This window comes from Kogia breviceps, chromosome 2 (assembly GCF_026419965.1).
Source record: "Kogia breviceps isolate mKogBre1 chromosome 2, mKogBre1 haplotype 1, whole genome shotgun sequence".
NCBI lineage: Eukaryota > Metazoa > Chordata > Mammalia > Artiodactyla > Physeteridae > Kogia > Kogia breviceps.
The window spans coordinates 127,109,469-127,122,896 of record NC_081311.1 but is presented as its reverse complement, the minus strand read 5'-3'; the positions used below and the strand labels follow the sequence as shown (position 1 = coordinate 127,122,896).

The 13,428-nt window shown below is 36.4% G+C and overlaps 1 protein-coding gene across 9 annotated transcripts in view; it reads right to left on the bottom strand.

Moving 5' to 3' along the window:
- The window catches only part of GPD2 (glycerol-3-phosphate dehydrogenase 2), a 149,532-nt gene that overhangs the window by 75,671 nt on the left and 60,433 nt on the right, over positions 1-13,428 (bottom strand). For all 9 annotated transcript variants that reach the window (XR_010839119.1, XR_010839118.1, XM_067026058.1 and 6 more), the window contains 3 exons: positions 7,698-7,822; positions 6,292-6,389; positions 5,113-5,276 (listed from right to left, as the gene is read on the bottom strand). Coding sequence is in view for 7 of the 9 variants with exons in the window: in XM_067026058.1 (XP_066882159.1) it covers positions 5,113-5,276; positions 6,292-6,389; positions 7,698-7,822 (387 nt within the window). In the remaining 2 variants the exon portion in view is untranslated. The remainder of the gene's footprint in view (positions 1-5,112; positions 5,277-6,291; positions 6,390-7,697; positions 7,823-13,428) is intronic.

Here is a 13,428-nt window from a genome sequence, read left to right as displayed (position 1 = left end):
TGCTAGAAACAGGTCTAAGGAAAAGTTCTAATGTGTTCTTCCTACCGCCAGTGGATGGTCTTGTGCAACTCAGGAAGCTGCTCACACAACCACTTTAGAATCACCATAACAACCTCACAAGAACTGCATTAAGAAACACAGAGACAAACTTGCATAATGGCACTGCTGTTTTGTTTGCAAATCCACACTATTCAGCTATGTATTCAATCTATTTCTGTTCTGAAGAAATTAATGTGTCTGTCCAAATTTAAAGTAGATAACACCCAATTATAGTTCAACAATGGTGTGCAAATAATGTAAATGAGGATTAAAGGCACCATCTTTAGATTTGACTTATGTTCCAAGAACTCAATGGAAAAACAAAGATGAAAACATAAGACTAAAAAGAAAAAAAAAAAAATCACCTTTGTGTTACTGGGTAATTGACTTTTTTTAAGCTTTCAAAGTAGATAAAATCAACACCTTAAAAGACTTGTCTTTAACCCAGGCTTTCTTTTATTGATATATATGATTGCGGGTGCATGCCTAGGGGAATAATAGTTTGTTCCTAACAAAAGGGTCTGGATTCCACAATGTGCCTTTTGCCAGAGGCCTCATTCCCCAAAGCTCACAGCTAACTGCATCTCCTGCTGTACCTGTAACAATTTAATTGTATAAGTCAGCCTAGTCAAGCATCTCCAGCTCATGACTGGGAGACATGAAATTCATTGTCATTATTGTCCCTGTCATTTTGGATCATTATATCCTACTGCAGAATTTTCCTCACTTCAGTGCATTTTTACCTCCAGGAGCCAGGGATTATAGCTGAGGTTGCGGGGGGTGGGGCGGAGGCAGGACCATGAGCTGCATTTACCTCGGGGGAACCAGAGATTAAATTGGCTTTGCTCTCTCACGAGCTGAATTCATCTATTTGTATGCTGTGAGTTTTAGGTTGGAATAAACATGAATATTCTAGTGAAACCTGGGCTTTAATTCCCCCTTTGAAACATGGCTGTAACCAACTTCTATTTACACTAGGAAAGCCAATGTAATTTCTCGTAGGTTGCTATTTTCATATGTGCATAAGGAATACTTAAGGGCATCATTGGGTGCGAAATAACAGACATCTCTCTCTGTCACTGCCTGGACTCTCAGAAGGAAGAATTTAAAGCTGTAATTCTGTTCTCCAGTTTCATCTTACAGAAGCTTAATGGGGGTATCTAATGGTTTTAAATATTTAATGATTTTTAATTATATCTCATTTTCTGTGCACTGGATTGGATGACTGAAGTCCAACTAGAATGGCACCAAAGATCTTCTCTGGGAGCAGGGAGATTGAAGTAAAGTTGACGGAGGAAGACGAAGTAAGTTTCGGAGGAAACTGGCTCGCCCTCCACAGCTGGCTCACATAACCTCACAGCCTGCCAAGTCACCCAAGCCTGTCGTGCCTTAAATACCCTTTGCTGACGTGAGAGAGTTGCACCAGTCACAACACTCTCTACGTGGAAACCCCCTGATCAGTGGTAATGGCCACGGACAGGGTCCAGCTGGTGGATCTCTGGTAGAATATGGAGAGGAGCAGAGAGCAAACACTAGGACATGTCTCAGGCAGAAAACCAGTGAGGCGAGACTATACTGCTTTCTCTAACTGAATATAAAAAGAAAAAATAACCTAGTGTGTCACTTCCTATCCCAACTTTTACTTCAAATGGATCTTACTGAGAAATTTGACATTTACTTTGTCTATACTGAAAAAGATAGTAGTTATTCCTCCACATATGTGAGTTTGTTTCTCAGAGTTTAACAAAATATGGCAATGGATCGTACCTATGCCAAGCACAGAAGTGCCACTATAATTACAACATTTAAAAGTATGTGGTCAAAGACATAAACTTCTAGTTATAAGATAAATAAGTCCTGGGGATGTAATGTACAGCATAGTGACTATAGCTAATAATACTGTATGATATGTTTGAAAGTTGCTAAGAAATCTTAAAAACCCTCATCATATGAAAAAAAAGTTTGTAATGATATATGGTGATAGATGTTAACTAGACTTATTGTGGTGATCATTTGGCAATATACACAAATATTGAATCATTATGTTGTATACCCGAAACCAACATAATGTTATATGTAAATTATCCCTCAATTAAAAAAAAAAAGATAAAAAGAAAAAAAATGTATGTGGAATTTATCTTATTCCCTTTGTGGACTTTTATGGAGGAAAAGACTTTGCCTTAATCCTATGCAATGATCATCACTATTTTTTTAGCATCAACTGTTTGCATGAATAATTAAGAAAAATTTTTTGACCTTTGTACACTTTGTACTTCAGAGGGAATATCTTACAGACCTAACATCTCAGTTTTGAAAGAACCTTAAAGATGGTCTCAGTCACTGGTCCCTCCATGTTAATGGTGATGTTTAGTAGTCTGTCTGACTATATTTTCACACCATTATTTTTTCATTTTTCACTGGTACTGAAGTAACTCTGTGATGGATAACTAATCAGAGTTGTTAATTGGCAAAATTTCTTGTAGATTTTAAAAGTTCACTTAGTTACTTGTGCCACTTTTTCATTATGATCAAGATTCTCCCAAGGTGGGAATTATAAAAATTCTTATTTCTGTTCACTTTACAATGGTTAAATTTATGTTATGTAAATTTCACCTCAATAAATTATTTTTTTAAGTTAAAAAAAGTTATTTCGTGTAGCCCAAATGCATTTTGAAATCATTTGGGAGACTGTTACTACATTCTCATAATGATTATTTAAGAAGAAGAGTATTTGTTGCTATTGTTGTTAAGAAATGTTTATCTTATAAATTACAATGTTTAGACTTCAATTGCAATGGTATTTGCTTAGGAAGTATTTTTTCTCTCTGAAATACTTTGCTAGCAGGATAATAATGTTATTTTTCTGGTTGAAGGGTTAGTCATCCCTTCCTTTCTCTGAGCACACATTTATTACATTTAATTTCTTTACTATATGCTCCTTTCTACCTTATTTCTATATTGGTATTTAATTTGCTCATCACACCATTAGCTTTAACAAGAGTTGCCCTATCTGTGAATACAGCTGTGAAACCATAGAACTACACTGTTTCACATTGTTGTTTTGTCTTGCCTCAGGCATGACATAGTTGGACCTGCATCATTTCAGAACAAGATTAAAAAAGAAATTATTTCCAGTGACTAGAATTATTTTTACTTTTTCAAGACTTGGGTTTCACAGTCAATTTTCAAATATCAATTTGAAATTATTTTAAATAATAATTTTTAACTTTTCAATAATCGTTGCTAAACTCATAATTTTGCAACCTGTAACAAACTATAAAAGCCAATTCTAGATAAAAGAAATTCTTCCTCTTGATTCTAATAGGATAGTGTTTCTCCTGTAGTATATGACATAGATTTCCCTTGGTTTCTCCACATAGAATTGTTAAGAATCTATAATTCATAACAATATCAAACCAACCTAACACAGATGGCACAAATTCAGATATGACATCCACTAATATTCCTCTCAAGGAGGTTCAGATATGCACAAGCTAAAAAAATAAAAGTAACAAATAAAAGTAGTTCATGTTCAATATATCACATGGTAGAGAATATGGCCAAGTTCTGGAGAGAGTTTGCAAGGGAGGGATTCAAACTAAGAGGCAAAGGGCACAAACACTTTCATGTCAGGATGGGCAGGGGGCCATTTGCAGAATGCCTTTTTATTCCTCCTGGATCAAAAACCTCTTTAATATAATCACCCAACAAACTACAGTGGATTAACATTAAGGGTCTGAAGCAGAGAAAGAATATTCACTGTTAAGATTGTCCCTTAACATGTAGGCTCAATCAGGGGCACCAAAAAAGCAGTTAAGTGCCCCCCACCCCGTGGTGTTTAGATGCTGGAAGGCACTGTAAACTGTGAATTTTCTAGCTTTTAATGTTTGTCTAAGACCCTTAACATTTTTCTAATATTGTTGCTCCTAACACATTTTCTTGAGTTTGTCCCCGTTGCCCCATCTGCACGTACACATTTTGCATTCATATAAGAAAGCCTGAAAGACAGCTAAATTGATTCAGAAACCTAACACTGAGAAGAAAAAAAAAGGTAGGTGTAGCCTTAAGGATATCCCATGTTATGAAGTATAAATATCAAAGTCTCCTGGAAAAACAAAAAAAATAAAACACAAAAACATTTCTTCATGTTAAGAGTTTAGATATCTAACACTAAATACAAAAGATCACACAGTAGGGGTAAAAAAAACCTCACTGACCCTATAGGGCCTTTGTGCCACAAAATTTCTAAGAGTTTTTGAACATGTATAATTATCTGTGTCCAGCTATTGCTTTATAAATAGACATCCTTGGACTGCTTTCAAATTCCATTCACGCTTTAAAACTATAGTAAAACTTCACAAATGGCTTTTCCTGTGTTGTTTTGTATTGTATTGTGGTCCATCTGGAGATATATTAAGTGGTTAGTTCCTTCAAATAAAAGTGTACAAAATTGTATTGTCCACACACACACACAAACACAAAGAATGAACATTGAACACGTGGCAAATGGGTACTAGATAATGTCACTGTTAGAAAACATCTAACAAAAATAAAATAAGCATTAAAAACTGAGGGACTGGTTTAACAGATGCAATGTTCATCTACCTTCTCACATAAATTGTATGTTCAAGAATTGTGCCCTGTACAAAATACAAACATGTCAATTTCAGCCCAGGGGGCATTTTTCTCTAGGTTTATAACCCCTTGAAAATAGAGGTTTCATCTAGAAAACCTAACAGATCCTCAGCTGCTTTCAACATTATAATATATTCATAAGGCAAGTGTTCACTGTTAAACATAACAAATTAAATGGCATGAAGGTGGTATCCAAATACACAATGATGGAAAATGGACCAAACCAACCATGAGATACAAAGTCGAAATCAAAGAAGAAAAGGAATATGCAAAAACAAGCAATATTAAAAGCAAAACACTATGTGGAGTATGTGCATGTATGTTTGTGTGTTGTGTAAGATTAACATTAATTCAGATACAAAACTGTCTCATTAAGAATATGCTGTAAGGGTCACGAGTAGGAGAAAAATATCTTGTAAAAAAAAAAAAATCACATACCATCATAGTAGACAATTGCTCCTACCAGTTTATCCTTCTGGAGCATTGGGAAATGCTCAAGGGCTCTTGATTTGCTGAGGACATAACTGCTTTTCAGGCAATTACTTCCAGCAACCAGATCATACAGCTTGATTCCTACCCAGTAGTAAGGTAACTGCCACCACCTACAGCATAAATAGGGGAAATGGTTTCTTTAGAAACAGAGTATAACATTATAGAATGTCACTTTAAGATACAAGACACTTTTTATTAAGAAAAGCAAGGTATACCTATAAGTGTACTGCAAAAGAAACAAGAGAAGTGACTGCCTGTTCTGACACCAGCCCAGCTGAATTATAAAAGTAAATTAATCATCTCTAAGGCAGTGGTTCTGGACCTGACTGCATATTAGATTTTCTGGGGAGCATAAAAAATAAATATAGATGCCTGGGCCTTGTGTTTCTAGGGATCAATTTAACTAGACTAGGGCAAAGATCAGAGTGACTCTAATGTACACCCAGGGTAGAGAATCATTGGCTTAAGATGTCCTAAGAAATCTATAACAAAATATAGACAAAAATTATAAAATCTGCTTCCAGCCCCACAAGACTCACGCAGCTAGCAGAGTTACATAATTCTGTATTTCCTACCACCTGTATTCCATCTTAAGTCAACTTGATGGATAGCTCTAACAACATTCAGAAAATTGGGTTTAATAGTTTTTGATTATTTGACACCTCCAAACCAAATTTCAGTTTTGGTTAACTCGGAAATTTAAAATGACACAAAATGGCTTAGCGTTTGTAGTTGATATATGTCAGTTCAGATTTTGCAGCAGGATTCTTTCTGGCTCTGCATTTTAGTCTGCAAATGACCCTCTTAGGTTCCCCAGTGCAAATGTTGTTGCTCCTGTATATACTCTCAGAAACTGGAGTAAAAAAACCTACCAATTATAAGTGCAGAACACAACCTCCTTTGCCTTCAAGAGCTAGCTAGCCCTTAGAGGTGGGTCAGTAGAGAGTAATATAGGAAAAGTCACACTTTTTAAAATGCAACAAAGGAAATATTTTAAAAGAATTAAAGATTAGGACTAATTAAAACTACATTAAGAAATACACGTTGAGGAACTATTTCCATTAAAACTGTGTTCTATTGACCTCAGATAAGCAAAGAGTACACAGATGATACCAAAAGGCTTACTTGTAAACTGGGAGCATTATAGGCAACGGAGCTGATAAATGGGGGGCAATTTCTAGTAGGTTGGCACGCTCATGAAGGGCTTCTTTTACCATCCTGTACTGAAAAGCAAAACAGAGAAAATTAGCTTGGCAATAACAGATCATAATATTTTCAAATGGCAAATAGACACCCTGCCAACTGATTGATACACAGAAACCTCTCTACCTCTGAGCAAGGATAGCTCCCTCCTAATCAAATTTCTAATAATACATCATGCTGTCAACCTGAAAGATTTTTTAGAAACCTTAACTGTATTTGCATAGGAGAAAAACATGCTGTCAGAGTTCCCAGGTGTAAGATATTTTCCTGACTTGAGTTACAAGATTATTGTAACAATTTATCTTGCATTCTCTGTATTGTCCCTTTTCTCAGTCCCCCATTATATTTTCTCATGTAAGAGATAACAGATTGTTCAGATTTGTGTTAAACGTTTCCTTCTTGCCTCCACTAGCCCAAGCAGAGATGATACTTAAGAGTTGCACAGTATTTTACAGACTATCATTAAAAAGCTTTTGTCTTTATCCTCATTATGTCTCTCTGAAGACCCAGCACTACTATCATAATACTAATTTTACAAATAAGAAAACCGAGGCTCATAGAAATTAAATAAATAAGCTGAAACACATCACAAGTCATCTGATTCTAAACCCTATGCTCTTTTCTTCACATCCATCATGATGCTAAACAGACACATAAGAAAAGGGGACAGATTCAAAACTGACAATGTCAAGTAAGTGCTGCTGTGTTTTTCATGTACAAAAAGCAGATAGGGAGTTCAGTTGATTTTTTTTTTTTTTTTTTTTTTTTAAACTCCTCTGGGAAATGTCATCTTCCACACTGCCTTGGCAGTTTTCAAATGGTGGCAGACTGGACACAACAGAGTGTGACATAAAAAAAAAAGCATGACTCAGATCATCTTTTCCTTAAGAATATGTCAGTGACAATATGCAGTATGATTGCATCTGCAGTTAAGAGGATCAGTTTAACATTCCTCATGTATTACAACACAGTTCCGTTGAAACTGCTTGGGGAAGTAGCAATTTGGTGGCCATTGGTGGGGGGAAAAAAAACAAAAACAAAAACAATCACAATTGTTCAAAGGAACACATCCAAAAGTGATTTGGTAAATCTGCTACTTTGACATGCCTGTGTAGAAAAAGCCCCTGATGACCCAAAACATAATGCTACTGGAAAAAAAATCTGGCACACCTCTCCTGAAAGACACTCCAGCAGAATACACTAAATAGGTATTTCCAATAGGACGGAATGTTAAAAGCCATTAAAAAAATAAAACAATAAAACTGATTTAATTGGGTAGGAAAAAGCGCGGTCGCAATTTTTGGTTAACAAGCAGCATACACAGTTACCTGCTCAATGTCCAACTTCATGACAGCCTTCTGAAGGTATCTCACCCCCCCGTGGATCAATTTACTGCTTCTGCTGCTGGCCCCTGATGAGAAATCACCTCTTTCTACAAGGGCTGTTTTTAGTCCTGTGTAACCAGAACACCAAATTAACTTCTTACATTACACAACTTGTATGTAATTCATTAAAGGCACTTCTCCAGGGTAGAGACAGTCACAAGAAAAATTACTCTGAGCATGGATAAATTTGTATTCCAAGTGCAGTACACTGTCTATATTATAATGAAGAGATTTTAGTCTCTTCCTGGGGGAAAAGTCAAACCAGAACTGGAAGAATATTAACCTGTGAATGAATCACAGCTAGAAACTCTTACAGTGCAATTTCATGGCAGTAACATACACTGGTGTGTTTCGAGGGTCGAAGGGGAGTCTGGCAACCATCTTTAACCATGTAGCGTTAACTCAGTATTGTTACCGAGGCCTTCTGGAACTCACATTCATCCCTCACTACAACAGTCCAGACATGTGCCAGCCTCTGAACTCCAGTCAACTCTGATGCATCGACTGTGAATCTAGACTAGCCCTCTACATGCCGCTTCCTATTTCTGGAGTGGTGTGAAAGTGGGTATAAAATGGGAAAAGAGATCAAAGATATAGAAACAGAAGAAGGAAGAAGAGAATAACCTCTGATGCTGAGGAGTTTATAGTCTAACTGAAGACATGCAAGCACAATATTGTAGAATTACAGAGAAAAACACAAGCCAGGACAAATGAACCCAGTACAGAGTATCCATGAGTAAAGAAAAGACAATAATTCTTGGTAAAGGTGAGGCTGAACAAAGACAAGTCAGTTCTAAAAATCATCCCTCCCAACCTGGCTTTCTTTGAGGGTTGCAATAAATCTCTTAGGAATGAAATAAGTTTTGTTTTGTTTTGTTTACTTGCAGAGACACCCCTGCCTCTTCAGGACTGGGAGGACCAACAGTACTATGAGTTCCGTACACTAGTTAGATCTGAAATCCAAAATTTCAAAAGACCCAAAGTATACATCAGCACCAAGCCAGAAGAAATTTTCATGGCCTGCCATACTCTTGGGGGATGAGAGAATGTCATAGAATCCAATTACAATGAGAATATGTAACTGGAGCAGTTTGGGCTCACAAAGCTCATATAAGAGAACTTGTGCATGTATTCAATTCAGAGCCATTTATTACATTTAATACCAAAGGGTCGTTTTTATAACTTCTAACAGTTTAAATATCGTACCCAAATGTCATCATAAAATCAGGGCAATTCCCTTGACTCAAAAGGACAAAATATTTGGAAACTGTGGAGAGAAAAGTAGAGAACTTTGATTCAAGGGCAAAAACTGCTAATGCTCTAATGAACTAGCAAAATAACACAGAAATTACAGATATTATAGACCCAGGTCACTCTTTTTAAGCATTTATGCCAGAAAAAGATCTGTAAAATTCTCAACTATGAAAACTCTAGCAATGCTTAGTAAATTTAGTACAGGATGTATTAAACACACAGAAAAATATATCATATTAGTGCATATTTTTTGAGAGCCTAAGTGCCAGGTAAAGCGCTGGTGTTAGAAATGAAATAGACATAGACCAAGCTGTCAAGTAGCTCCCAACCCAAAGAGAGGCAAGTGAACAAAATGAAGCAAAGTTTCATAGGTGTTGCATTTGAAAATGCAGAGGACTCTTTATCCTAAAGTGGGTCAAAAATTAAATGCAGGATATAAACCCCAAATTGCTTAGTCGAGATTACATTTGCAATCTCTCTTACAATGCACTGTCTTGGTGAGTTCTATCACCTTTTCTTAGTAAGTCCAACACAGAGAGTTCTTCTTCCAGTACTAAAATATACCATTTTTCTTCAGTTGAAGATCAGATGAGGAAGTTGACTTTCAAATGGCATTTAAGAGCTGAATTATTTAGAACACACCTCTCTTCCAGTCTTGGAATCAGTCATGGCATTAAGATGCCCACACCATTCGAGGCAGGGACATAAAACTGAGAGAGGATAAGAAGCTTTCCCATCCAGCCTATGGCTCCTAACTGCCCAAAGGTACCCACAGGCTGTGGGAGAAGATGCCTTAGTCCCCAGTTAGCCCCACCTCCTAGTATGCAACCCCTTACCCTGGAGTGTGGGCTTAGCTACTGCCTTGCTTCTAACCAAAAGAATACAGCCACGATGGTGGCAGGCCACTTCCATGGTTAGGTTACAAGAGAATGTGACTTCCTCCTGGATAAAGCAACGTGTCTTGTTCTGAGTCAAGGAACCAACAGAGCCCCTGGTCAACAGGTCACAAGGACCTGAGGCCTCAATCCAGTAACTTGTGAGGATCTGAATCCTGCCAACCTCCACGTGAGTTGCTAGGAAGCACTGCAGCTTGTGAGAGACTGAGAGCCAGAGGGCCCATGCTAGGGCCCAGGTTCCTGACCCACCGACACTGTGTGGGAATGAATGTTCTTGTTTGAAGTCACAAAATTTGGGGGGTAGTTTATCGATGACACAATTCCCTCTGTGAACAGTAACTACAGCCAAGGTAGTTATTTTAATTGTATCTGGGATGGGGTCTTGGAGAAAGGCTGAGTCAACAGAGGAGGATGTGTTCAGATGGGTGGAGGGGAGAAGCAAGGGAATTATCACTGGCAAAGATAAGCTTAAGTAAGAGAAGGCAAATGACTGAAATGGCCCAGGTTATTTAGGGTCTGCTTGTCACTCAGGGGCTGGAGTGTGGGGAGACCTTCTAGGGGCAACCACACAGCATGAGGGGGGCGATAAAGAGTCTAGCCTCAGAAGAAGACAGAAGACGGTAATTAGAGAGTGCTATGAAGAGAGAATTTTATGGGTGTGTGTTGTTATCAGGATGGATTTTTTTTTTTCTTTCCCAAACTGACACAGTGTGAGGCAGGGAACTACTCTAGGAATTAGCAAGCCATCTCAGGAGGATATTTCAGGATATTTAAGTGAGAGCTAACACTTTAAAGCCTCAAAACTGCTTTTGCAAGAATTGGACATTTTAAAAAGTTATTCACATGTACTCATGTGAAAAACCTTAGTGAATACCAACAGAAGTTAAAATGGGCTTCTCTGTCAAACCAGGCTGTTTTTTCTTGTCCCATTATTTCCAGTGTCATATCGTCAAGCTACCCACCAGAATTTCTGAAGAGAAATGATACTGCTCCTTCCAGAGCAAAATAAAAAATAAAAATTTATTCTCTAAATTTATAGCTAAATTGATATATTAAAGTATGATGTAACCTAAAAGTATTACCAAAAGTTTTGGAAACCTTAAAAAGAAAACACTTTAAAAATTTCAACTGCTTTTATGCTAAACGTTCTGGATTTCTCGTTTTTTTGTTGGATGAGAACAATGGAATAAGGAAGGAGGAAAGTCATGCAAAATCAAGACGTCATTAGAAGTTACAACCGCTTTTGCCTAAACTGATTAACCGACTACAGCAAAGACAATGAAATTGTTTAAAGTCTTATAATGATCTTGCATGATTCCATTACCTAAGATGTTCCTTCCTCTTTCACCTCTCAAAAATCCAAACTTTTTTTCCACCTCCCGTCTGAAAATAAGAGTTTCATTTTTTTTTTTCAGTATAAAGCAAGGAAGTGAAGAGAGAGCACTGTTTTATCTTCTCAGAGAGAATGAACAGTATTTTTTTTTTAATTTTTATTGGAGTATAGCTGATTTACAGTGTTGTGTTAGTTTCAGGTGTACAGCAAAGTAAATCAGTTATAGACACACATATATCCACTCTTTTTTAGATTTTTTCCATAGAGTACTCTGCACACCCTTACAGAGTATTGAGTAGAGTTCTCTGTGCTATATAGTAGGTCCTTATTAGTTATCTATTTTATATATAGTAGTGTGTATATGTCAATCTCAGTGTCCCAATTTATGCCTCCCCCATCCCTTTCCCGCCTGGTAACCATAAGTTTGTTTTCTATATCTGTGACTCTCTTTCTTTTTTGTAAATAAGTTCGTTTTTACCATTTTTTTTAGATTCCACATATAGGCAATATCATATGATATTTGTCTTTGAACAGTATTTTTAAGTGACATTCAATGCTAACATTTTGCACCTTAGGTAAAATAATTAAATTTGAAGGAGACCAAAAATAATGCATCCAGGCTTCCAGCAACTGTGCCTAGCTGGATGTGAGGCACTGGGGAAGACCTTTCCTCAGAGTGGAAAGAATGACCTCCCCACATGCCCACCAGTGAAGGGCTGGCCTCTGTACATTTATGATAATTCACTAAACTTGTTCAAGATTTTATAAGGAATAGCTTTTGCTTGTTTCTTTTCTTTTCAGAAATTACTTTTTGTGGAAAGCAATATGTTCTATCACTGCTGAGATGAACCAGAACATTTGAGAGTGGTATGATTATTCGATTTTTTGTTTTTATAATTAATTGCTTTTAGTAGTTAATGTCATGAATTTCACTGCAGTGGTAAAGTATTAACATTTGGAGTGAGATTACTCTGAAATTCTTTGGTGGAAGAACAAGATTAGTTATAGCAGAAGAAGAAAGTCAACTTGAAATCTACCTTTCAGTCTTACTCAGCCCATCTCTGAAGTTAAAGTTGTATCTTTTGGGTGGGGTCAGGGATGTGAATGAAATACAGCTCTTCACAGACTTGCCTTTTCTGTCCTGAGTGAGAATGTCTAGCTACCAGGCACTTCCAACTAAACCAATTCATGGATCAAGACAGTTGGATGAATACAGAGGGATAATTACCATCTAAGGGGAGGAATGGTACGACATTTAACTTTTACGACATGAAATAGAACAGAAGCATATTTAATACCTTTTACTGATTATCTTATTATGCATGCAAACACGCTCAATATAATAAATGCAGAGAAGTAAAGAGAACAAAATAAAACCCTCCTGTAATCACACTACTCAGAGATAACCACAGTTGACATTTGGGTGTTTAAATGTTCACATTTTCTGTGCATGTATGTAATCACATATGCACATTTTTACCAAAATAGGATCATATGATGCATTCCATTTTTTTCATTTAACATTATTTATTGTAAACATCTCTCCATGTCAATACATATTTTTCTATAATTTCACTTTTAATGTGTGAATAGTAATACATTAAATATTTAAAACGATTTATTTATTCAATTCCCTATATTTGAACATTTCGGTTATTTCCTACCTTCACTATCACAGAACTGCAAGATTATATTTTCATTTAAACTCTCTGCATCTTTATTTCATTATAATAAATTTTCAGATATGGCATTATTTAACTATTTTAAAATAGAAAGGGCAGAGTAATTGCTATGAAATAACTACCAGAGGCACCCAGGTAATAACACACAAATCAAAAAGTTTAGACACTCTGTACATTAGTATCAATTTCTCTAAAAAATAACACTCCTGTAAAGCTGCAAAGCAATCCTGGCTTGTTAATCCTCATGATCAGGATTCTATGCTTTAAGCCTAGTATTTTCTAACAGTGAATGTTAACATTTTACAGAACTATATAATATTGGATTGGTTACTATACCTATTTCTATTTTTCTATTAGAAACATATAAACCATTAATGGAGACACTATGCTAAGTTAGAACATATCATTAACATACTTTGAGTCCCTTAAGTTCACACATGATTATGGAGGCACAAAAATGTATTGAGCCATAACACTAATTATAGTAATAGAGTTTCAGGGGAATGAAG